Raw genomic sequence first — 25,681 nt, forward strand, 5'->3', positions numbered from 1 at the left:
CCTCGCCTGGCCTCCCGGGTCCAGCGTCCTTGAGCGGTAGGCAGGGCTTCCGGCCAGAGTGGACGCGGCCGTCCGCCCCGAGGCCCCTGGGCTGGGGGCGCCCCTCGCGCTGGGAGGGGGGGCGCGGGAGGTCGCCGCCGGCGAAGCTGACACCCAGGCACTGCTGCTTGGGAGAAAGGCCGGCTGGACGCGCGATTTTCCTGTATTTCCTGAGGTTCCTTTTTCTGGGTCGTGCTAAGGGGAGCTGGGGGCACCAGGATCCTGTCTTAAGGTTTTCAACCCGCCTAAACCTGCCAGAAAACAGAATCGGGGCCATAGAAGTGGGTTCCAGGGGAAAGATGTTCTCGACGCTTTCAAAGAACTTCTATTTTCTGTCTCCACACCCTCGCCTTCAGAAAATGGGCGGGAAAAGGCCAGAGGACACCTGTGGACCAAGTTTCCTGGGGCGCTAAGGGCAGGCTGGAGAAGACTGAGGAGCGTAGGGGTCCCACTCTTCTGGGGGTGACACTGGAGGGGGTGACTGTGCAGTCCACTTTGAGACTGTATAGGTGTCCAAGATTAACCCACGGGGCGCAGTGTACCAAACCTAATTGAGGAGTCAACGGAGTCACTGGTTTTGTATTTAATTCATGAGGGGATTATCAGAGTGTTGTTTAAGATAGGGATGGGGAAAGCCTTTTCTTCAAAAAGGCTTTGGTCTTTGACTTTGCTGTTTCTGGTCTCTGTCCCAGCTGCTTAACTCCATGGCAGTGTGAAAGCAGCCATAGGCAACATGTAAAGAAATAAGTGTGACTACATTCCAATAAAACTATTTGTGGACGCTGAAATTTTAATTTCATGTAATTTTCATGTCACAAAACGTTCGTGTGCGTGCGTGCATGTGTGTGTGTGTGTGTGTGTGTGTGGCCTGATGCTGTGGTTTGCTGACCCAGGTTTAAGTAACAGAAGTCAAAGTGGATGATCAGTGGGGATGTTTCATTTATTGAGGGGTTAGGTGGAGTCACCATGGAATCAGTATTTATTAGTTTCATCTCTAAGGGCTCAGAGATGGTCAGAAGTGATCACTGAGGATAGATGTGTATAGTAAATTCATTGGAGGTCAGTGAGAGTTCTTTGGATGTTCATGGGCAACTGTCATCAGATATGAATGGCAGCCATTGGAGGTCAGTGAGGTACAAAGTAGCTGAAGAGCTATTGTGATTTGGGGTGATAGCAATTCAGGGTTTCTACTCAGGGCACAATAGCATAAGTCAGTGAAATCATTGAGATTTTGTGGGTGGTAATGGGTTTTTGGAGACTCAGGGAGGTGGGATACAGAAGTATCACGAAACTTTTGAGAAGATATGGATGTTCAGGGGAGGAATCCTGAGGACACTCTAGTCCTTGAGTACTCGTGGGTACTAATGGCAGTCATTAGGGACTAGTGGATACCAGAGTAAATGAAGAAGAGTTACTATGGGATTGTGAAACGGTCTGTGTAGACTCTGGTTAGTGGATGTCACTGGAGGTTAAAGGTCACTGGACACTCGTGGTACCTGGAGAGCAGATGCACCATTGAAGGGTCATTGGGCCACCCATATCATCTATGGGTGGTGACTGGGGGGCAGAAATGCTGACCCAGAAGTTGGGGTCTCGCCAGCTGGGGATCTTCTGACAAGTGACTGAGGGTCTGTTTATCCAGTGGGGGGATGTATCTATCTGTCCACCTGGCTTTTGGGGGGCATGTTTATCTTGCTGAGGGCCTAGCTTTCTCATAGGCTGGGGTCTCTCTTACTGTCAGAAGTATTACTGTCAAGCGGTGGTATGGCTGGCTAGTTGACTGTGTAGGTGGGGTGGGGTATCTCTCTGCTGGAGTAATGTCTGTCTATTCGAGTGGTGGAGTGGTCTACCTTGAGGGATTTTGTCTTTTGGTTGGCTAGGGTCACCTAATTGTCGGGCACCAGGGGGTGTCCATGTGTCTGATCACAGGTCTTTCTGGATGCCTGGATGGACATCTTCCCATTTGTTCAAGAATCTGTCCATTTGTTTGGCTGTCTGTCCCTCTGGAATCTATTTGTCTCTCTGGGATTTTGTCCATCGAGAAGTCTATCTAGCCAGGGGTCTGTGTGTTGGTCTGTTTGGGGATCTGGTTCAAAATCTTACAGCTTATGAACAGAGTGGCTGAGGCTGGAATGACTGTCTTTTCGGTTGCATGTTCACCCTAACTCCATGCCCCACTCTGATTGTTTAATCTGCCTGCCCTACTGACTATTCCTCTATGTCTCTCCAGATATCCAGATACTTCTGGCTAGCAATCTACTCCGCCCAGTAGGGTCCTGTGGGAGATGGGAAGTGCCTCTAGTAGCCCAGGCCTGTCCCACCTCTCCCTTCTCCCAGAGAATTGCATGCTGTGTTCTTACAGTGGGATTTGGTGCTAATGGCCCCTTTGTTCACCCTAGTGGCGGCAGTCCTGTGAAGTGGGAGCACACGGCACTGCCCCCGAAAGGTCCTAAGTACCCTGATGCCCACATTCCAGTCTGCCTGTTTGCCAGCTCAGAGCGTTCACTCAACAGAACCAAGTGGCCTGGATGCTGGAAGGTGCTTGGGTAAACTTTCTTAATCATGAGGAATTCAGGCTGAGCTGATGTAGCAAAGAGAAAAACTGCAACTTTACAATGGAAAAAACAGTAGATACCACCTTAATCCAGGGAGCTTGTTGGGAGATACTTTGAGGCTATTGATAGTACTATACCGTACAGTTCTTTTCTGGCTTCCTTTTTTATAGAACAAAAAAGGGCGGAAGATACTTGAAAAAATTCTCCCGCTGCTCCAGTTAAGACCCCACAGGCTGGGTGGGCCGACCTGTTGGTCCACCCACACCTGTGGTGTGGTGTAACATTGTTTCCAATAGGGGCAGCTCTGGCAGCTCCTGCAGCTAACTGCGTTTGGGAGGGCACTTTCCCCAGACTGGCCCCACTTCTTCCAGGGCAGATCCTAGGTATCTTCTTTGCTCTCGGTGAACTCCACATGCTATTAACATGTCTTTGGAGGGAATAAACTCAGCCTTGGGCTCTCTGTGCCAACAGCTCCAACTCCTACAAGCTCTAGGCATAGAAATGCTCTGACAGTGATGCTGGTAACATTCTGGGGCTTCTGGTCAGGTCACCCTACATCCTTGGCTTGCAGCTTTCCCCACCAACTTTAGCTCAGCACCACCCCCCTCCCCTCTTATTTGGAAAAGACCAACTAGCCACATTCTTTTAAACTTAGTCTGGCTGGAGTCCTGCCTAACTAAGGGTTCTTCTGTGGGTACTGAATGCAGAGCCCGTGGCATCACAACCAAAGTATGGATCTTCTCCATCAGCTGCTACTCTATAAAACCAGAGAGAAGTTAAGTGCACATCTATGCCTGGGTAAGTTTAACATCTCTGGAAGGATTCCTATAATGAGACCAAGAGCAAGGGCAGGAAGCATCTCATGCTGTTGCAGCTGCAGCTTGGTGTTCTAAAGTCCTAGCCGATGCACTGTGGCAAGGAGAAAAAGAGAAGGGTCTGTCAAAAATACTGTAACTGGCATATGGCATAATCAGCTAGAAAGTTCTAGAAAATCTTATGAAAAACCATAAAGGCTTATAAGAAAATTTAATAAGGTATCCAGCTGAAATATAATACCCACACATTGCACATATACATACACTAATCACTTTTCTATATACCAAGAAAAATAAATTTGAAACTGTAATGCAGAAAAGATCTCATATTAATTTCTTGAAAAATAGGCACCAAGTTCCAAACCCTTATTAAATTAATAGAGCTAAACAATGATATTAATATCTGCTACCATAAAAAAAAAAAGACACCCATATATTATCATCCTCCTGGTAAAAGAACAAACTCCACCAAATATTCTTACCAACAAAATTTAAATCTGTACCTGGTTGAGCCCTTAGATCTAAATATTAATTTTGAGGAAATAGAAGGGCACAGAAAAACGTCAAATGACACAAGAGGGACAAGATGAGAGACATCCAGACAGTGGAAACTCTGTAAGACAAACCAGTTTCCTAATTGAGTAAATTACAAGGAAAAAAATTTAAAGAGAGAGAATTCTATAGGTTAAAAGAGACTTAGGATGTATACACAAATGCTTATGGGAGTATTATTCTTAATAGCCCCAAAGTAGAAACAACTCAAGTTTCAGAAAGTGATAAATGGGTAAATAGAATGTGGCATATTCATACGATGGACAATTACCCAGCAGCAAAAAGAAATGAAGGACTGGTGCTTGCTATGACAGGGATAAGCTTCGAAAACACACCGTTGAGTGAAAGAAGGCAGTCACAGACACACCACAGATTGTATGATACCATGCATATGAAATGTCCAGAATAGGCAAGTCTATAGACCAAAAGTAGATTAGTGGTTGCAAGGGCCTGAGGATAGAGGGATGTTGGGAGGGGAATGGGGAGTGACAGCTAATGGGTATGATGTGTCTTTTAGGAGGACAAAAATGTTCTAAAATTAGATTGTAGTGATGGTTACACAATCCCGTGAAGACAAAAAGGTTTAATTGAATATATTTTCTTTGATTGTATGACTTAAATGAGTGAACCATGTGATATGTGAATTATATCTCAATAAAGCCATTTAAAAAGAGTAAGTGACTTTTCACTCATTTGCAATGAATGGACCTAATTTGGATCCTCGGAAAACTCAACATAAACTGGATATTTGAAACAACATATTTAAAATATAATATATATATACTTGGAATAATTGGTCCCTTAGGTGTGATAATGGTAATGTTTTCTTGTTGAGTCCTTATCTTTTAGAGATATGTACAGAAATATTAATGGGTGAAATGACAGGATGTCAAGGATTTGCTTCAAAATTAACAAGTGAATGGATATAGGGAGTAGGTGGGGCTATGAAGGAAACCAGACTGGTCAATACTGAGATGGGCTCATGGACTTACTGTATGGTCCTCTCTGCTCTTGTATGTTTGAAATTTTGCACAATTAAAATATTTAAATCCATCAATATATAGGTGAACAACCAGTTCTATAGAGAAAGAGAGCAAATAGGTCAGAAAACACAAACACATACAAATGGCCAATAGTATTTGAAAAGATGTATAACCTCCATCATAATTAAAGAAATACAAATTCAGTTAGGGAACCATTTTGCATCTAGAGCTTGGCCAAGATGAAAAGTCTCATAGTACCCAGTGCCAGCAAGGACACAGAAACAGGCACTCAGATCTATTGACAGTGGCAGGGACAGCCTCTTGGGAGGACAAATGAGCAGCATCAATGATCATTTTAAAGACAAAATTTCACTCATAGGAATTTATTCATCAGATATACTCAAATAAGTATACAGAGTTACATTCAATGGTGTTTTTGAAGCAAGGTTTCTGGTAGTAAAAATAGAAAGCACCATGATTGTGCAGCCATTAAATAGGAGGTGGATCTACATGTACTGGATATCCTTGATAACCTAGAGGTATCTCTGAAAGAGATCATTAAAGGGAAAGACAAGAAGTTTCAGAATGGTGTACACAGCATGATTTTTGGGTTAAAAAAATACCATGGGGCAGCCCGGGTGGCTCAGCAGTTTAGCGCCGCCTTCAGCCCAGGGTGTGATCCTGGAGACCCAGGATCGAGTCCCATGTCAGGCTCCCTGCCCGGAGCCTGCTCCCTCTGCCTGTCTCTGCCTCTCTCTCTATTAATAAATAAAATCTTAAAAAAAAAAAAAAAGAGGGTCACCTTTAAAAAAAATACTATGAAGAGAAAACGTCTGGCCATATTTTTTTTTAAGATTTTATTTATTTTTTATTTATTCATGAGAGAGAGAGAGAGAGAGAGGCAGAGACACAGGCAGAGGGAGAAGCAGCCTCTGGGCTGAAGGCGGCGCTAAACCACTGAGCCACCTTTTTTAAGTCAACAGTCCATAGCTTCTGGAGAGTAGGGCAGGATTGTTGGGGGCACAGGAAGGAAGGTGGTTTATTTTTCACTGTGCACTTGTTTTTTTATTTATTATTTTATTATAGAAATATAAATTTATTTTTTATTGGTGTTCAATTTGCCAACATATAGAATAACACCCAGTGCTCATCCCATCAAGTGCCCCCCTCAGTGCCTGTTACCCAGTCACCCCCACCCCCGCCCACCTCCCCTTCCCCCACCCCTAGTTCGTTTCCCAGAGTTAGGAGTCTCTCATGTTCTGTCTCCCTCTCTGATATTTCCCACTCATTTTTTCTCCTTTCCCCTTTATTCCCTTTCACTATTTTTTATATTCCCCAAATGAATGAGACCATATGTTTGTCCTTCTCCGACTGACTTACTTCACTCAGCATAATACCCTCCAGTTCCATCCACGTCGAAGCAAATGGTGCGTATTTGTCGTTTCTAATGGCTGAGTAATATTCCATTGTATACATAGACCACAGCTTCTTCATCCATTCATCTTTCTATGGACACCGAGGCTCCTTCCACAGTTTGACTATTGTGGACATTGCTGCTATAAACATTGGGGTGCAGGTGTCCTGGCGTTTCATTGCATCTGTATCTTTGGGGTAAATCCCCAGCATGCACTTGTTTTTTAAACATGAGGGTGTGTTACTTTTTGTAATTTAAAGAAATTTGGTTATTGCTGTATCTGCAACATCTTTAAACTCTTTAACGCCAACCAGACAAATTCAAAGCACCTCCCTTGCGTTCCAAAAAAACTGGGCAGAGAATCCAGAAGGTAACTCACAAAAGTGGTCAACAAGTAAATGAAATGTCTATGCACAGTAGCACTAAATTCTCCCTTCTCCCTGGATCCCCACTGCACTGTTCCCTCCTGCAAAGGACCAGTTGAATGTTTATACTCCTGGAGATAGATAATACAGTTCATACACCAGATCAGGGCCCTTCCCCTTCCTTCTTCACACTGGTAGCATATCACATATGGCATTTCACCATGCTTTTATCACTTTATCTTGGTGCTCTTCAGTGGCTGCAGTGTTCCACTCAATGGATGTATCCTAATTTATGTAACTTCAGTGCTAATGATGGACCTGCAGGCTGTTTCTCTGCTTTTGCTGCTACAATGTTACAATGGTACAGATCCTTGCATGGGGACCACTGTGTACGTGGTATGTACATTGGGCACATTCCTAGATCTGGCTACTGGATCAAAGTAGGAATTCCAATCTGATAAAAACGATCCCCAGCTATACACTTTCTGATAGTAAATATCAGAAGGCTTAGACTTGCACATCTCCTTGGATCAGAAAGTCCACTTCTAGGAATGTACCCTAAGGAAAGAATAAGGATAATGGGCAAGATATTCCACTGCAGCCAGCTTATTGGATCAATGCCCAAAATGTACTTTTCATATTGTGCTTGACTTTTCACTTCTTTTCTGTACCTGAACATTCTCTTTTCCTCTTCTTCACCACCACCCCTCAGCCCCAACTCAATGGCTTTCAACCACCGTTAATGGTTGGCATGTCTTCTTTGTTAACTTTAAAAATAAAACTGGCATTTGTTTTACCAGCAAAAAAAATGGATTTGGGAATAGCAGAGAATTACAATCCAAGACAAGCATGATAAGGTAAAACCATAGGCAAGTCCAGAAAACAAGAGGAATGCTTTTTTACAGAATAAAGTGAGAGATAGGACGGCTGTGATAAACAAAAAGTTCATTAGAATAAACTGGGGAGTTCAAAGTATGGTGGCTTTTCATTGGCTGAGTTGTGACTGTCTCTCACTGACTGGGCTGTTGCCAGAGAAGTAGAAAACCTTTCTTTCTTCTGCTGGGATAGCAAAGTAGCAGCTGAAGTAGGGAATAAGGTTTCTGGGTCTGCAATTAGGAGTGGTAGGGCATGAGAGCACTCCCTGGCTGGCTTTCCACCTTTATCGTAAAGGAGGTTCCCTTTTATTTTCACACCTCAATCTTTTTACTTGATGATCTTTAACAACTTAAAAATATGAGAACTACTTTAATAACAACAGAAGGCATTTGTAATTATTTTCCTTTTAATCCTTTACTGTGAAATATTTAAGACATATGTCAAAGTAGAAAATACAACACATCCTTTGTCTGAATCACTTAAAAATGACAATTAGTATTTTGCTTCAGCTTTTTCGTCCGTGCTAAAGCATTTTCAAGCAAGTATCAGCCTGATATTTCACCCCAAATACTTCACCATGTCTAAAAACTGAGAACATTTTCTAAAGGAACTCTAATGTTACAATGTTACCCAAAAAGATTATCAATAATTCCTTTAAAAGTTCTAAAATGTTTATTTTGAAATGTCATATAAAGGTTGCAAAAATAGGGCACAGTTCTCTCATGCTCTTAACTTGGATTCCCCACATGTTAATATTTCTAAACACTAAGAATACTAGAACATGAAAATCACCTGCAGCCACGACACAGGGCTTTTCCTGAGCACAAGAGCCCTCTACTCTCTCTGGGCCACTGCTCTCTGGCCTGACAAGATGCTCCAAATGGTACCCACCAAAGCCCACACCCATTTCTGTCTCCTCCCTCATCTTTCACATTTCAAAACTCTACAAGTATTAACTGATTTCTTCCTTAAAAAAATAAAACATGCACAAATATCCCTTGAAGCACTATACCACACCTCAAATCCAAGGCTCCCTGTGAGTCCTCAAGATACTATCTGTGGACATTTCCCACAAATTATTTCTTGCTTCAATTACTGCTATTTTATTGACTTATTTTACAAACTCCCCTGCTCAAACATCCAGGCAAAGCTGTGCCTGAGCTGTCGTCTGCAGATCAGTGACCACTAGTGTGGTGAGTCAAGAAGCTGAACATTCTATATGCTTAGAAACCCCACCCAACTGCCATCTGAAAAGCCTTTCCCCATAGGTTCCTCTACCAGCAGTATGAAGAGTCCTGTTTCCCCCAGTATCACTTGACATTAGATACCATTCATGCCCAATAGCTAAACACAGCTGATGAGCCAAATTCCATGGTCCTTCACAAAGCCTTCCACTACTGGGGACCCCAAGAGTGTTGGGTTCTCTGAGGAACTTGAAGAATTACACTCAAAGGATCCTTTACCAATGGAAGCTGCAATGAAGTGAATAATAGTTTGCGCCTTATTTTCTGCCTGTCCTTGGCTGAGAGCTGGCCTATCAGCTATCAGCACAAAGGCCTGCACTGAGGCTGCTGTTATTAAAACAACAACAAAAAAAAAACACCAGTGACTAAGGACCTGCTCTGTGCCCCAGGCCTCATGGCACTGACCTGGAAGGACGCTAAGAGTAAGAGGATGAGGGGAGCAGCATCCTCATGCCTGCGATGTCTGCAAAAGGTTCTGGGGATACAGTTAAGGAAGGGCAGGAGCCCCATACCTATTGAATGTAAGGGATAAGGACACAGAGTCAGATGAATGGTGGCCCCAAAAGATATGGCCACAGCCCAATTTCTGGAGCTGATCCTGCCTGGGAAAAAAGTCTTTGCAGACAAGTGATTAAGTTCAGAATCTTTAAATGAGGAAGTCATCCTTGATCTTCTCATGGGCTGTAAATCTAATGACAAGTGTCCTTATAAGAGACATACCAGGGAAACTTGACAGAAGATGATCATGTGAAGACAAAGGCAGAAACCACAACTATGCAACTACATGCCAAAAAATACTAAGGACTGCCAGTAACCACCAGAAGCTGGAAGAGGCAAGTAATGGAGGAGGGGTTGGAAATGGGGCTAACACCTTGATCTGACTTCTGGCCTCCAGAATTGTGAGAGAATAAATCTGTTTTTAAGCCACCCAGTTTGTGGCAATTTGTTATGGAAGTACCAGAAAACTAACATAAAACATACTACTCTACTCTGTATGTACTTTTGTGTTTTCATAACTTACACAAAAATTTTAGTGGTATAGCCTTCATTTGTGAACTGAGGCTACTATGGCAAGGTGGAAGAGGCCCTGGAAGGCCCTTGATTCACATGCGTGGGGCCAGAAGTCACAGATCCCATGAGGTTCCATTGCCTGTTCTCCCCCAAGATTTCCCTTTCACTGGGCCACTCTTGCTCCTGGAACTCTTATGAACACGTCCACTTCAGGGTCATTACACAGGCTATCCAGAGGGGCCCTGATGCTTCATGCCATCCCGTAGCTCTCAGGACATCTGCAGGGGCCCCCACCTTCATCCCCTTGCCTGAATTGTGTCTTCATAGGCCTGCCCCATGTGGTGTGATGGGTTTCTTTCTTAATGTCATCACTCCCCTCCACATCAACTTGCAGGCATCCAAGCATCCTGGCAATAGCATCCTGGCACATGTTCTGGGTAAAACCAGGGTCCTTGGGTATATACCAGAGCCCAATCTTCCCAGTCTGACATGAACTCTCACAGCCCCTGACCACTGAGTGACAGCAACACCAAATCTCTCAAACCTTCCCTAAGGCTAAGGGGCCAGCCAGCAGGTTTGGCCTGCCTGTCCTAGACACAATATCAATGGCAGACCTGAGAATGTTCCTGAGCTGTCAACTCCCCACCTAAGAAGACCCATGGAAACTGTCCCTCACACTCAGCATGACAGTGGGCTTGTCCTGACCACACAGAGGCAAACAGGGTGGTGTGGCACATGGACTTTATTCCAACCCCTCCCCACCTCCTGGGGGGTGGGTTCACTCAGCACTCAGAAAGACCCTCTTGCGTGCAGTGTTGGTATACGGATGCCAGCGCCACTCCACATCTGCTGTGGCCTCCTGTTCCAGCGTGCCCAGGCGGATCATATACACTGCCGGGGGTGGAGATGGAAACATTGTTACCTAAACTGCCAGCACCCTACCACCACCAGAAGTGGAATAAAGCCCCAAACTCACACTTTAGTTCAAAGCGAGGTCCAACCTCAGTCAGCTCCACATTGCGATGGTTGGTCTTCTTATACACGTGGTGCCTAGGGCAATGGGAGGCAGGGCAGGGGTGAGGTGGGGGCAAAGAGTGGGTGTAGGTCAGTAATAAACAGCAGTCAGGACACCATTCTGTAACTAGCCCATGGACCTACCGGAAGGAGATATAGTCATCTTGGTTCGCGAAAGTTATGACCCGGTGGCTGTCATCTTTGGGCACAGGAAACAGGTAACGGAGTATGTCAGAGACCTGGGTCAAAGAGAAGGAGAGTGGCAAATGCCCAGCCTGGAACTCCCTGCCTCCAGGCCTCATCCCGTGAACCCAGACTCACCCGCTTGCCTAGGCGAGAGGAGAAGCCATGCATGATGAGGTGAGGCTTGGCCTCTGACATGGTGCCCAGGTCAGGGATGTCATGCCGCATGACCACATTGCACAGGGTGAAGTAAGCAGTGGGGCCGAAGGGCAGGTGGCTGACAATGAACCCCACTGGTGGGGCCAGATTGGGTCATCAGAAACCTTATCTGCTCTCAGACAACCACCCCAGCAGACCCTCTTCCCATCCACAGTCTTACCAGGTGTGCCTCGATGCTCATGGACAACCAGTAGGTCAGTGACACCATTGGCTTTGCAGGCTCGCACCAGTGCCCCTACCTCATGCCGGCCACGGTTCATGCGTTGGGCACCTGGGAACACCAACTTCAACTCCTGTATATGAACGTACTCCAATTAGGACTGGGGCCACTGGTGCCTTAGCAACTCCCACTCACTCCCTACTGGTACCTTTGCAAACATCTTGAGGCGGGAACTGGGGTCTCGGGAGGTAGTGATCATGATCTTAGGATCCTCAACTCCCGCCCATCGATATTCATCATCCGTGTGGTCGGTCACACCTGTCAGAGCATGAGGGGCAGGAACGTGACATTGTCTTGAGAAGTAAAATGCTAACTTGAAGGTGGCTGACTCTGTCTAGAGCAGCACTGTCTGACAATACCTTTGATGATGAAAATGCTCCTCACCTGCACTGGGCAAGAGGGTGACTCCCCAGCCCCACTGGTTACAAATACAAGTATGACTGAGGAACTGATTTTTAAATTTGATTTTAGTTCATTTTAACTATATTTATCACACAGGGTTAATGGCTACCATTGAAGTGCAAGTCCAGATTCTGTTAAGGCCAAAGGAAGTTTGTTAACTCCTTTCCCTCATAACAAAAGTGTATAATGTCTGTGATACCTATAATATTTGTTGAATAATGCAATGAAACATTTGGGTGTTAATGAAGTGCTGGGAGCTGAGGACATGGCAGTGAACAAAATGGACCCTGTGTCGCCTTGGTAGAGTTCACATTCTAGTAGGGGAACAATTAACAGACAAAACAGAGTAAGTAGGATAATAGCGTATGTGTTATAGAAATGAAACTGGGAACACTGAGTAAGAACTTTCCTGAGGTGCCATCTGTGGAGAGCCATGAGGGCACCAGGGAGAAACTTTCACGATGAGTTGCACAGCCTTTCCTTCAAGGTGTCTGAGGAATGCCATGGAAGCCAGCAGGCTCAAGTGCAGTGGGGAGAAGCTGGCAGGAACATTTACCTTCCCCGCCGGCATCATCAAACTCCAGGGAACCCTGTAAGGCCAGAGCCTCCCTGCGTAACTCGGTGGGAATCAGGCGGTTCTCTGCAAGGGGAACATAGAAGGGCTGAGTTAGACACATGCACCCACCAAGCCCTCAGTTTATACAACACTGTGGCTTATAAAAACTTACAGACTTAATTAAAAAGTACCCTTTCACTCCTCTCTGTGCAGAAAAGTGATACATATTTTTGGCAGGGGGAAGAGAAAAGCAAAACTATTTTGGTCTATATGCCAACCTGTCAACAATGGTTACAGGAGACCTCATTTTCTATGGTTCCCGAGTCTCATTGTTTGAGGACTTTCTAAAATATTTAATTGCAAGTATATAATTGTTTTTGTAATTAGAAAAAAATTAACAAGCTATTTTTTAAAAGAATACACACAGAGGGCTCTTTCTGTATGAGGGTGGACCAGAAACCCTGAAACCTTCTGACAACAAAACTGCTCATCTTAATGCTCCGGGTGAGAGGTTTCCTCTGTGAACTACAGCTGGACTTGGTAAAAGAAGGGCTGGCTGCGGTGGGTATGCCTACAGAGCTGAATATGAACATGCCCTTGGACCCAGCTTTTCTTTCCAATACGCCCCGGAGAAATTCTTGCACATGGAAGAGAAGGTTCATAGCAGCAATGCTGTTTCTAACTACCCCAAACTAAAAATAAGGTCAGCACCAAGCACAGGGAAATGGGAGCCCCCACCATACTCATTGGGTCTTAAAAGCAATGCTAAATGAAAACCTAAAGCTGGGAAAGAATACATACAACTTAATAAGTAAGTGTAAAACTAAAAACCGACCCATTTCATTTAGGAATACAAACAAGTACGACATAAGCACAAAGAAAAGCAATGAAATGGTTTATTTCATTCAATGAAATATTCACAGTATTCAATACTGTGGCTATTCTGAGTTGGGGAAAATACTCCTGAATTTCAATATATTAAGCATTTTTTATTTCTAATGTGGGCAGATAGGTCACAGGTGTCTAACAACGCTTCATCTAAACATATAAACATATACCACATGTACTTTGTATGTCTAAAACACAGAAAATCAAAGTGAATTTAAAATAATCAAAGGTATTAAGCTGATGTACCATCCAGATAGGAAACAAGCTCCGCCCACACAAGAGGTAAGAGACAGGGATAAATACAACATTTCCATTCAGGCATGCGTAACCCTCTTTATCAGTATAACAAGAAAATGGAGAAAATATTGCAAAGGTAGATCCTAATTCACAACTCGAATAAAACTAAGTTCCCTACGGTTTAACACTTTAAAATGCAATGGAATCATACTAACGCCAAAAGGCGGTAAGATATTGTACTTCTTGTACCCAAGAAGGTGGCAAAAAGAAAAACAGCGCCAAGAGGGTACGGGGGTGAATATCTATAGGATGACGTAAAAACTTAAAATTTGGGATGAACCAAACACACAGTGTAAACAAAATGGGAAAACTGTAAAATCTGGATACTGCAGCATAGATGATGCGTGATTTATTGCATCTCGGAAGGAACGTCTGCAAACCAACAGGAGGACCCAACAGGCAAGGAAACGGCCAGGAAGTACCCGAAGCGCTGCGCAGCCACACTAACGCTAAGAAACGCCGGCACCCGCGTCCCGCCCGCCCGGCCTGTCACTCCGCGGGGCTCCGGCAGGTGCCGAGGCCGGCCGGCCGCCCGCGCAGGTGAAGCCACCGGGCCGCGTACCTTGCAGCGCGCGCCGAACCTTGTCCTTCCGCTCCTGGGCCGCTCGCTGCGACTCCTCCTGGGCCCTGCGGTACAGGTACTCGCGGCGCAGGCGGGCCTCGCGGCGCAGCTGCCGGACAGCGGGGCCGCTCAGCCTTGTCCTCGCCGCACGCCCACGCGCCCCCGGCCCAGGAACCACCCCCAGCCTCCAGCATCCCCCCTACCATCCCGAGCGCGGCTTCCACGTGGGTCCGGGAGACTCTGCCGCGGCCGCAGGAGCCACGCCACCCTCGCGTCTGCCCTCAACCAACAACGTCGCTCGACGCTTCACCACGCTTGGCTCCCGTAGCAGTGCCCGACGTTAAGATGGCGGAGCGTGGGTTGGTAGTCGCAAGGCGATTGGCCAGTCCGGAGGCGCATGCTCCCTGCAACAGCCAATAAGGGCATCAAGACGTTATCACGTCGCCTAGGAGAGCAGTGAGTCAGATGTCGCTGCGTGTCTCATGACTTGTCACTGTTGTGCGCGATGCTCAATGTTAGGATTATGAACCGCTAAAGTAATCATAATTCGTTGTTCGAAATGATCCAGCAACTGGAAAAGCAGCACAGCGGTTGTCTGGAGGTTCGCCTACCGGCTCCTGGAATTAAAGCCTCGTCTCCCTTAAAATCAAAAGTGACTTGATGGCGGCCATACGGCTGTGCGTCTTCCATCACCACAGCTCTAGCCTTATTCTCGTGCGGCCTCTTCCAGAAGCACCTCGGAACCACCCGCAGCTCTAGCCGACTGTTTGCCTGGCTGTCCCGCTCCGGAGGGACTAGTCCATTCTCTAGGGCTGTTCTGAGAGCGCTTGCCTTTAAAGGCGGGGACCTGGTGGCCTCTACACGGTGGCTAACTCGCCCCCGCCCCCCCTCGGCTGGGCACGCCCCTGCAGGTGGGTCTATTGGTTGCCGGGCCGTGGGACGAGCGGCGATTGGGCGACCTGTGAGGACGCCGGTTCCAGGCCTCTGTCCGCTGGGCCCATGGCTGCGCCGGACCTCCGCTCGGAGCTGGACTCGCTGCTTCTGCAACTGCTCCGGGACCTGGAAGAACTGGAGGCGAAGCGGGCGGCGCTGAACGCCCGGGTGGAGGAGGTGGGACCTTGGAGAGGGGTGGGCGGGCGTGCGAGGGTAAACCGAGTCTCACCACCCTCTCTTACCCCAGGGCTGGCTCTCGCTCTCCAAAGCTCGCTATGCCATGGGCGCCAAGTCTGTAGGTCCTCTGCAGTATGCCTCCCACATGGAGCCACAGGTCTGCGTCTACACCAGGTGAGGAGCCATGCTTGCTGGAGCCGGTGGGTGGGCAGGGTCCAGGCTGGGGCCTCCAAATATCCATACTGCCTTCTTGTTCTTCAGCGAGGCCCAGGACGGACTCCAGAAGTTCTGGGTGATGAGAGCCAGCGCCCAGACTCCAGAGGAGCTGGGACCCCGTGAGGCAGGTGAGTCCCTCTTTCTTCGTCAGGGCGCTCTCCCAGTGTGGAAAACAAAATGTACAGGAGAATAGAGGAGGTGAGTTTATTAAGGGTGTTGCGATAGAGAGGGCGGCCTGGATTGGAGGATCACAGTGTCTCGCCAGGCTGTTTTCTTCTGTAGGGTGAAATAGACAAGTTATAGCTGAGGTCCGTTACAGTTGGGATAGTTTTGCAATCAGGGGAAGTTTCATTCAGTTGAACAGAAAATGTTTATATGTCTAACTGGTTTCAGAGGAGAAACTTATAATTTCAATCACTTATGAGACGAATGGGGAGTTAGAGGATCTGTCCTACCTTTCAGCATGTTCAGGCAAAATGGGGAAAGTCAGTGTGTTGGCACTGTCACAGCTAAACAAGGGGTCATCTGCTGATCTTGAGAGTCATGGGAAAGAGTGGTCAGGGCCTCATCTGAATCACAAAGGGAAGGGTTGTTCTTTGTGGTAAGATGTTCTCTGGAACATAAATGGTTGGAGGCATTTTTCCAGCCATCAGTGTTTGTCAGGATCATGAGCTCAAATCAAATTCAACATTGTCACAGAGGAGACAAGGTACAAGTAATGTACCCCAACCTCCAGTCTGTCTTTCTCCAGCTTTGCGCAGGCGCAAGGGTCTCACCAAAACCCCAGAGCCGGAGTCCTCCCCAGCCCCCCGGGACCCTCTGAATTGGTTTGGAATCCTGGTTCCTCACAGTCTGCGGCATGCCCAAGCCAGCTTCCGAGAGGGTGAGTGGATGCTCTATCTACAGGAAGCACTTGAGCACTGATGCCATGCCTGGCTGGGGTTAATCTGCAAAAGGTTTTCTAGGTTTCTCCTTAGCAGGCTTTTGTTGCACAGCTGCTGGGCTTTTTTTTGTTTTGTTTTGTTTTGTTTTGTTTTCAAAAAAGCATTTACTGGCTTTTGGCAATGTTCCAGGCTCATGCTAGGTGCTGGGGATACAGCAGGAAACAATAAACAGCCCTCTTGGATTGAAGGGAGAGCGAGAACATGCAAATAACTAAATAGGTTCTTTATATAATACCAGGTAGTAAGAATTGTTATGAAAAAAATAAGATAGGGTATGGTGGATGGAGTGAGACAAGAGTGGGGAGGGTAACTATTTTATGGAGGGTAGTCTGGAAAGGCCTCTCTGAAGAGATGGAGGTGATCTGGAGGATCCGTGCTATAGGCAGAGGGACTAGCCAGGGCAAAAGCTTTGAGATGAAATCATGTTCAGGATGGCAGAGAGGAGGCCAAGTGGGCTGGACTGCCACTTATGTATCAAGGAATGGAAGGAGTGAGATCAGAGGGGCTGGGCCCAGGTGATTTTAGGTGTAGGTCCTGATGAAGACTTTGGGGAGTCACGGATTGCTTTGAAGAGAGGGAGGCACAGTTGGACCCACAGAGTGATAGAAGACTGGCAAGAACAGAGAGACGAAGCAGGTGCCAGAGACCAGCCAAGCTTGAAATGAAGGTAGAGGCAGTGAAGGAGAGGGTCACTGATAAGAACCTGCATGTTTTGAGAGTACAAGCAACAAGATTTGCTGACAGATCATTTTGAGAGTAAGGGAAGGAGAAGAGTGAAGGATAAGCCCACAGATTCCAGCAGGAACACCTGGGAGAGTGAAGCTGCTCTCACCTGGTGTGAGAGGGCTGCACAGCTACAGCCAAGGGTAAGTCAGGAGTTGGGCAAGAGTATGTTCCTAGGCTGTGTGGTGGAGACTCTGATCGGGTGTCAGGACACATGCATCCAAGTTTGGAAGAGACTTGGGCTGGAAAGAGAGATTTGGGGAGCCCACTGCATAACATTGGTGTTTAAATTTCCAAGTTGCTGGCACAGATATAGCATTAAAGCAGAGATCAGCAGAGGGCCTCAGAGTGTGGACAGAAGGTAGGAGGAAGAAGGGGAGAAACCACTGGAGGAAACTGAGAAGTAGCAGAGACAGGAGCAACACTCAAAGGGTGAGAGATCCAAGACAAGAAAGTGAAGGAGGTGAGCAGATGTGTGGCCAGCCCTCTTGGCAGGCAGGTAGGCTGAAGACTGGATGGGCAAGTGGATTGGGCATGGAGTGCCCAAATGACTTAATAGCAGAAGCATCAGGGTAGACCCCATGGCTCAGCGGTTTGGTGCCGCCTTCAGTCCAGGGCGTGGTCCCGGAGACCTGGGATCGAGTCCCGCATGGGGCTTCCTGCATGGAGCCTGCTTCTTCCTCTGTCTCTCTCTCTCTCTCTCTGTCTCAAATAAATAAATAAATCTTAAAAAAAAAAAAAGAAGCATCAGGCAAAAGCCACCTAGATGGGGATCCAGAATGTGGAGCACTCTTGAGGGCAGAGAAAACATGTAGAAAGAGAAGGCAGGAAAAATGAAGGACTATTAAAATGAAGGAAGGAAATGAGGGCATGCAGCAGTGTTATGATCTGTGAGTAATATGATCAGTGTTAGTTCCTGGTGGGTAATATAAGGGAGTAAAGGAAGTCTATTGCAGAGGTGACATTTTTGTAAAGATCTGAAGGAGGTGAGGGTGTGGGGTCTAGTGAAATTCTGAAGTAGCCAGTGCAAGGCTCTTCCTGGAATATTTTAGGAATACTGTGGAGGCCAGAGAGTTCTGGAGGCTTTCCAGTCCCTGGAAATGTTCAGAGCCCCCTGAGTCATGTGTTACATTGAAGATACCATGGTGACAGTCTTATCTCTTCTTCTAGGCCTGCAGCTGGCTGCAGACATGGCCAGCCTTCAGATCCGCATCGACTGGGGTCGAAGCCAGCTCCGGGGGCTCCAGGAGAAACTCAAGCATCTGGAGCCAGAATCTGCCTGACTTGTGACCAGAGGCAGGGTCGTGAGCACAGCTGTTCTTTGGTGTGGCTGCCTTATCTCAGGACTCCTTGCTTCACAGATTGTCCCTGCTCCTATTCCCACCTCAACAAGTTCTACTCCTTAAAATTTCTCTGGTTTGCATGTTTCTAGCTTTGTTAGGTATGAAACTTTGAAGAGGCCAACTGAATACTCTTGAAAGTCACTACTGTGAAACCACTTCTAAGTTTGTATTCTCCTAGGACACATTCATGTGGGGCAGGGGCAAAGCTGTTAGGTTAGTTTATAAACAACCAGAACAGCCTCATGGATGTATCAGCTGTGGTTTCTTTACAGAATGAAATACTGCATAATTAGTGGTAGGGAAGGACAAGAAATAGATGCTTCAGTTTCACTAGATTCTCAAAACTGATTTTGATGTAGGAAAAAACAAATATGGCTAATAAATCAAGACAGTATGATTCCATGTCAATAAAAAACATGAACACCTGAGTAGATAAGGTAGTCCTTGACAGGTTTTAGGCCAGAAAATGAAAAAGGTCTTAGATTTTCAAGGGAACTCTAAGTACTCTTTCATTATCTTTATAGGAACAAGACCAAACTGCTTTTAAGTTTTGAAGGGCTAGATGTATTTCCTGTGACGGGAACTGTGTCTTCATTTTCTTACTGGGTTGTTCGTATTTTTAGCAGTTTGTAGAAGGTAATCTTTATGTTTGGGGACAATTACTTCTTTGTTCATAATATGAAGTGTAAATATTTTTTCCCAGTTTCTCTTGTAACTTTGCTTCTGGTGTTTTGTTTTTGAAATCTTCATTGTAAAATAAAGCACATTACATTACTCAAAATAATTGAATAGCTTAATGAATAAAGTGAAAGCTATAGTAACTATCACTCAACTTTTTTTTAAGTTAATTTTCTTAATTGACTTAAGAGTTGAATTTATCAATCAGCCGTTTTATAATTTCTGGATTTAGGGTGGTAAATGATGTGATAAAGGAATTCTCCAGTATTTTCCATAGAACTTATATGGTTTCATTTAGGGTCTGGGGTGAATCCTGCATGTGAGTCTAATGTGCCGCCGGGCTACAGACTCACCGCTTGTTGGAGACCGTAGTCCCAGGACCGCCACTCCTTTTACTGTCCGTTAATACGGAGCTTCTGCACTCGCATCGCAGTCGGTCAGATTTGTGACCGGATGGGGGGAGCCTTGAGCTTGAGCTGTCAGTGAAAAACCTAACGGAAGCACTTTTCAAAAGGAAACTGGAGAAAAAAGTATATCCCCTCCCACAGAGGTTGAATTTGAGAACACAATCCTGCTACCAACCAAGTGTCAACCAGTGAGATGTTGAAGCCAAAATAAGTAAAAGAAAACAATTCGTCTTTGTTTTTCACGGAAAAGATATTCACGTGGAACTCCGGTTCCGGGCGGGATCCTTTATTTTAGATGTCAGTTGGTGTGGACGCTCAAATAGCCCTCCTTTCACTGAAGTTGGCCTTTGGGTACGCGAGCCGGCAGCTTCCGCCAACACCCCGCAAGCAGCCCCCGCGACCGTCCTCTGGGGGGAGGATTTCCGGGCGCAGGAGTTCCCGCCCCCAACGGAGACCCGGATGTGCCGGCCCAGGCTCCCGCAGGGAGCGAGGCCTCGAGAAGGGCTCGCGCAGCCGCAGTCAGATGTTCCGGGGCGGAGCGAGCCCCGCGGTCCCCGGCGGCTGCTGTTGCTCTGTGGAGTCGTAGGTGGCACGCTGAGATAAGTGATATGTGCAAAACGAAAGCCGTGCATGCAGCACCTCCCATATGGTCTAGCGGTTAGGATTCCTGGTTTTCACCCAGGCGGCCCGGGTTCGACTCCCGGTATGGGAATGGGAGTAGCTTTTGTTTTCTACTTAGGCAGAATTTTGTATTTTCGCCACTGGAGTGCTTCAGGTCAAATTGGACATTTCTCTCTATGTAACCTTAGAAAAGTCAGGGCCCGGAAAACTCTAGGACCGATCACCCCGTGTTTTGAACAAAGTTTTAATTTTCCATCACATCATTAACTGGTTTCTCTATCAGTAACTCATTATAGAAGATACCGTTATATTTAAATATTGAATGATATTTAAGATATTCAAAATTCGTTGTCAATCTCAGCGGAGGGTGACCACTGCCCGGCAGCTTCCACACACCCCTTGGGGGAGCCTGCTAGGGAGGAAGGAAGGTCAGCTGGAGTCACGACACGTGCAGCTCCTGCTGGAGCGGGTCCAAAGCTGGGCTGCAGCAAGGGCAGCTGTCTCTGAGGGCAGAAGGTAAGTGCACGAATGGACTGGAGAGGCCAGCTGGGAGAAGTCTCTGGCAATTTAATTTTCTCTGGTCTTGCGGCTGCTTTGTTTGCCTTCTAGTCCAGTGGTTGGGGTTCCTAAGCAATCTGGCTTGCCCCTGTTAATTGAACTTTTAAAGAGTTCCCCCTCAACACTTGCACACTTTCAGTCAAAAGGAGAGACAAACCTACAAACCGGAGTCACTAAGTGCCTTCGTCAGTGTTCCACCCGCTTTGTCAGGTTCATTTACTCAACCCAGGGCTGCGGTCCTCCATTCAGAAGTGGATCACTACACTCATTCATTCATTCATACATTTGGAGGGGGGAAGAATTTACTTCTGAAATCATATTAAGTATATAGGTTAAAATAGGATACAGTGGAGCTCGGAAGTCATCACTTTGGTCCTCACAAGACAAAAAAAAAAGCTGAATAAACTAAAATTTAACAACTCTTCTTAGATCCATGAGAAATTTGAAGTCACAGGGCGAATAGCCGCCTTGAAAATTGGGAAGAAGAATGAGCACAAAGTCATAGTATAAGGCTCAGAAGCTGCTGCTGGAGCCAGTAACTGGTAGGAAAACTTGAGGGCTAATTGACTCTGATGAGAGAAAAACTCTCTAAAGGCCTGTTATATAAGGGAGGCTTATTCTATTTTTATTTTTATTTTATTTTGACACATTAAATATTTATTGTTCTTTTGCAGAACAAGAGTCCTAGACAGTTAACCATCATGGTGGCTTAATTCAGACAAAAATATCCAAGCGGCATCAATTTATTACCAGAGCAGTTTTAACAGCAGCTCACTAAATTATTAACAGAATCATTTTCTAGAAAATACTAATCTAGTCACATGAATATGAAATAGGTGAAATACAAGAATGCTATAAAGATTTTGTGCAATGCACTTTTAGTTCTCCACAGTTTTGTTGGGTATGGAGCAAATATAACTGGGCTCTGATATAGACAATTATTGATATAATTTTCAAGTTTTCCAGTGTGGGAAAGGGATGGTGGCTGTTGCCCTCCTCAGCATGGAGCCCATGACATGCCCTAGGCAAGTTCAGACCCAACTCACACATCTGCAAGCAGACTAGAAATAGCCAATCAGGTAAATGCCAGTTTTCCGCAAATAAAAACTGAAAAAAAGAAACATAAGATTTTGACAGAAAAGTTTCCAACTCTGTTAGAAATCTAGGCATGGATCAATGGCCATCAGACTCAGAACCCTCAGGAAAACTGAAGAAATTCTTCAGAGATGACAAAGGCAAAGGTTTTCTACCTGAGCTTCAGGGTGGTCAGCACAACCTCACTCCTGCACTCAGCTCCTCAGCCAGGACAGAGAGAAAAAGGCAGATTCACCAGAGGAGCTGGGACATTCTTATTTATAAATGAAGGAAATGAAGAGGCCCCAACTAGAGCAAGTACAGATTTTGTGAAAGAGTAAAGGCCTCGAGTATGACATTGATCAAAGGCAAAAGAAGAGATTTCTATCTACAGTAATATCTTTGTTTAATTTTTCCAAAGGGGAAGCCATTTTAGATTTCTTTCTAGGTCAGCATGACTATATAAACTTTGTTTAAACCAAAAGCCTGATTTATAGCCCTCCAAGCATATGTCATTCATCTGCTTTGTAAATGAGTAGCCTAAAGGTAAACCATCATGTCCTTAAGGTGTTGATGACTACACCTGCTCCTTGCATTTCTTAACATTAAAACTTGTGATTCCTGCCTATATGTTAATCTGTAATCTCTTGACCTTTTACAAGATGTAAAACTATAATCCTATACAAAGTGTTCATTGTCTGGAGCATTATCTTCTCTGTGAAGAGTATGTTTCTCAGGCAGCTGTCCTAATGGGCTTGAATAAAACTTAATTTCTTTTAGAGTTTCTAAGTTGTACTCATATTGCATTGACAACCCTCACATTCTTTTTTTAATTTAAATTCAATCAGCCAACATATAATATATCATTATTTTCAGATGTAATTTTCCACAATTTATTGGTTATAACACCCAGTGCTTATCACATCATGTGCCCTCCGTAATGCCCTCATATTCTTGTGGGCTTTACCTCCAGAAACCCTACCAAGTTGTTAGGGTCCAGATGAGCAGAATCCCCTGGTGCTTCTGGCAAGAGAGGGGAAAGTAACCACTTTGAAATATGCCAGAGCACTCAGTTCTCCTCAACAAAGGCCTATCCTAAAACAAACAAATAAAACAAAACAAACCAACCAACCAAAGGCCTATCCTCAGGGAAACTATTTTACTAGAGCCCACCCAACCTAGAGAAAGATAAATGATCCTAACCTCCTCTAGCCTTCTATGTCACATAAGGGAGAATAAAAACCTAAGAAGCACTTATGAAGGTTACAGCCTGAGGGCAGAAGCTCAGTAAAAAACTATAGATTATATTTCTCTTCCCCCCATGGTTATCACCACATCACTAAGGTTCTTGTTATGATATGTATAATATGTAATACAACTGAAAGAACTGTAAGGGTCAGAACCTATGTAAGAAGAATTCTGATGGGAAACCCAAACACAACAGAGGAGACTAAGGGTATTATGCTAAGTGAAATAAGGTGATTGGAGAAAGACAATCATCATATGGTTTCACTCATATGTGGAATATAAGAAATAGTGAAAGGGACCATAAGGGAAGGAGGGGAAACTGAATGGGGAAAAATCAGAGAGGAAGACAAACCATGAGAGGCTCTTGACTCTGGAAAAACAAATGGAGGGTTGCTGAATGGGAGATGGGGGTGGGGGGATAGGGTAACTGGGTGATAGGCATTGGGGAGGGCACGAGATGTGATAAACACTGGGTGTTATGAAATATGTTGGCAAATTGAATTTAAATTAAGAAAATAAAAACACTGGAGGAAATTTTAGCCTCAGATACCAACAGCTACAGCAAACAATAAGCACAGACTGATTCCTAGCCAGATTAATATAAATCCCACACTAAAAGTCTATTTAACTCAATTCCTTTTACCTGTTACATCACATCTACCTTTCAACAAAAATTTAAAAGTTGGAGGATAAAGCATGTCTGTAATTGAGAACCTCTATCAGCCCATATCCTATATATGGGGCTTTGGAAGTGGGGCTTTCCATCTCTGTTGGATGATCTTAGGTTGCCAGTAGTTTTCCTGGTATAACGTTCTCAGAACCCTTGTCAGCCTATGCGGTTCTTGGGGTTTCAGCCCTCAGACAAGACAGTCCTCCACAGATATTTCCTGGATAACCTCATCTCTATTCTTGTTTCTGCTGAGATGTCCAGTTGGAACCATGAGTCACAAACCCAATTTCTTTAGCAAAAGATTGTCCAGCCACACCCTTGACCCTTTTTTTCAGAGCACACTTTCCAACAGTGAATTTCTTAATATTTGAATCCTTTGTAATCTTAATAGCCTGAGAACCACCCAAATCATCAAGAGCTGGCTCCTTTTTGTTTAACTGTCCTTTTCTTAATTTACTTCTTTCCTTTTGCTTTTTACTATAAGCATCAAGGAGAATCAGTCTGTGCCTTCAACACTTTACTTAGAAATCTCTTCAGCTAAATATCCAAGTTCATTGCTTCTAAGTTCTGCTTTCTGTCAAACGGTAGAATACAATTCAGCCAAGTTCTCTACCACTTTGAAAAATGGATTGCTTTTCTTCAGTGTCCAAAACATGTTTCTCATTTCCTTCTAAGTTCTTTCCAGAAACACCTTTAACTTTCATATTTCTACTTATGTTCTGTTCACGTCAATATTTATATTCTCTAAGAGGATAGAAGCATTCTTTACTATGCTCCTTACTTATCTTTTAGCTCTGGCCAGAATAACCTTTAATGTCCATATGTATTTCCACTGAACATCTCTTCAAGGCATTCCAGGCTTCTTCTGTCTTGTGCTTCAAAATTCTTCCAGCCACTATTTCTTACCCAATTCCCAAGCCACATTCTACATTCTTAATCAATTGTTACAGGAACACCCTACGTCATGGTGTCAGAATCTACACGAGTTTCCTAGGGCTGCCATTATAAATTACCACAAACTTGGTAATTTATTATCTCTTAATTCTGAGGCCAGAAGTCTAAAATTATGCTGTTGCTAGGGCCACCCTTCCTCTGAAGGCTCTAGGGAAAACTCCTTCCTTGCCTCTTCCTAGCTTCTGGTGGCTCCTGGAAATCCTTGTCATTCCTTAGGTGGTAGATGCATTGCTCAATTTCTGTCTCCATCTTATATGGCCTTCTTCCCTCTACGTCTCTTCTCTTCCTGTAAGGACAACAGTGATTGGATATAGGGCCTATTCTAATCCAATATAACATCATCTTAGCTTATTTTCATCTTCAAAGATCCTATTTTCAAATAAGATCATACACTGATGTTTCAGGTGGACAAGAATTTGGGAGAAGACACTGTTCGCCTCACTACTGAGCACATGTTGGAACTAATTACAAGACTAGTGGATTCTTATAATATAGTTCTTATAAATGCTATCTTGATTCAGCTTTGAGCTCTGGCTGGAGGCCAATTTCCCTTCTAAGTAGCTAATTAAATCCACACCCCAACCACTTCCTTTATCAGGCTCTCACACTAAAGGGCTATTGTATCCCTATCCTATTCTCTCCAGGGCCAGGTATCAGACAACCAGGGGAAGCCCCTATGCCCCTGAGCCTGCTGAAATTATTCAAACTAGCCAATCCTAACCCTGGTTACCCTGACTAATCCATTCATTCCCCAGGAAATCCTCATAAAGTCTTTTGTGTACAGGTTCCTCTTCACTCTCTCTGCGTCTTGATCTCACCCTTGGTCATTCTTTGTCCCCCACGGCCACCCTCTTTCCCCCACATGATGTGTACCCCTTTCTCCTGGGAACCTTGAGTAAAATAAACCATCTTTTCAGTGGCAGTTGTTTTCTGATCTATT

At 45.1% G+C, this 25,681-nt stretch overlaps 2 protein-coding genes and 1 non-coding gene across 4 annotated transcripts; 2 read left to right on the forward strand and 1 right to left on the reverse strand.

Annotated features, from left to right (window-relative positions):
- Nucleotides 1-10,578: 10,578 nt before the first annotated feature.
- On the reverse strand, nt 10,579-14,540 carry IMP4 (IMP U3 small nucleolar ribonucleoprotein 4). Its single transcript, XM_025462817.3, has 9 exons — nt 14,399-14,540; nt 14,196-14,304; nt 12,449-12,532; nt 11,639-11,748; nt 11,431-11,563; nt 11,190-11,344; nt 11,013-11,107; nt 10,831-10,904; nt 10,579-10,745 (listed from the first exon to the last, which is right to left on the reverse strand). Exons 1-9 carry the CDS (start codon nt 14,399-14,401, stop codon nt 10,633-10,635), a joined length of 876 nt encoding a protein of 291 aa, XP_025318602.1. The 5' UTR covers nt 14,402-14,540; the 3' UTR covers nt 10,579-10,632.
- A 124-nt stretch (nt 14,541-14,664) lies between these two features.
- On the forward strand, nt 14,665-19,315 carry CCDC115 (coiled-coil domain containing 115). Of its 2 annotated transcripts, none has more exons than XM_025462821.3 (5): nt 14,665-15,305; nt 15,376-15,479; nt 15,567-15,649; nt 16,258-16,404; nt 18,359-19,315. In XM_025462821.3, exons 1-5 carry the CDS (start codon nt 15,195-15,197, stop codon nt 18,469-18,471), a joined length of 558 nt encoding a protein of 185 aa, XP_025318606.1. In that variant the 5' UTR covers nt 14,665-15,194; the 3' UTR covers nt 18,472-19,315. The 2 variants fall into 2 exon arrangements, with proteins under 2 accessions (XP_025318606.1, XP_025318607.1); XM_025462822.3 differs by having other exon boundaries at nt 15,112-15,305; nt 16,273-16,404.
- Nucleotides 19,316-20,256: 941 nt separating this feature from the next.
- Nucleotides 20,257-20,328, forward strand: TRNAE-UUC (transfer RNA glutamic acid (anticodon UUC)). Its single transcript has one exon. It is a non-coding gene; the product is annotated as a tRNA-Glu (tRNA).
- The last annotated feature ends 5,353 nt before the right edge of the window (nt 20,329-25,681 follow it).

This window comes from Canis lupus, chromosome 25 (genome assembly GCF_003254725.2).
Source record: "Canis lupus dingo isolate Sandy chromosome 25, ASM325472v2, whole genome shotgun sequence".
Lineage (NCBI taxonomy): Eukaryota > Metazoa > Chordata > Mammalia > Carnivora > Canidae > Canis > Canis lupus.

Bases quoted from the DNA above. Each gene is read 5' to 3' on its own strand.
- IMP4 (XM_025462817.3), bottom strand. The intron at 11,564-11,638 runs GTACCAGTAGGG...GTTCATATACAG, and splicing joins GCCTCAAGATGTTTGCAAAG to GAGTTGAAGTTGGTGTTCCC. The intron at 10,746-10,830 runs GTGAGTTTGGGG...CACCCCCGGCAG, and splicing joins ACCTCGCTTTGAACTAAAGT to TGTATATGATCCGCCTGGGC.
- CCDC115 (XM_025462821.3), top strand. From the start codon at position 15,195: ATGGCTGCGCCGGACCTCCGCTCGGAGCTGGACTCGCTGCTTCTGCAA. The intron at 15,480-15,566 runs GTGAGGAGCCAT...CTTGTTCTTCAG, and splicing joins CAGGTCTGCGTCTACACCAG to CGAGGCCCAGGACGGACTCC. The intron at 15,650-16,257 runs GTGAGTCCCTCT...CCCAACCTCCAG, and splicing joins GCTGGGACCCCGTGAGGCAG to TCTGTCTTTCTCCAGCTTTG.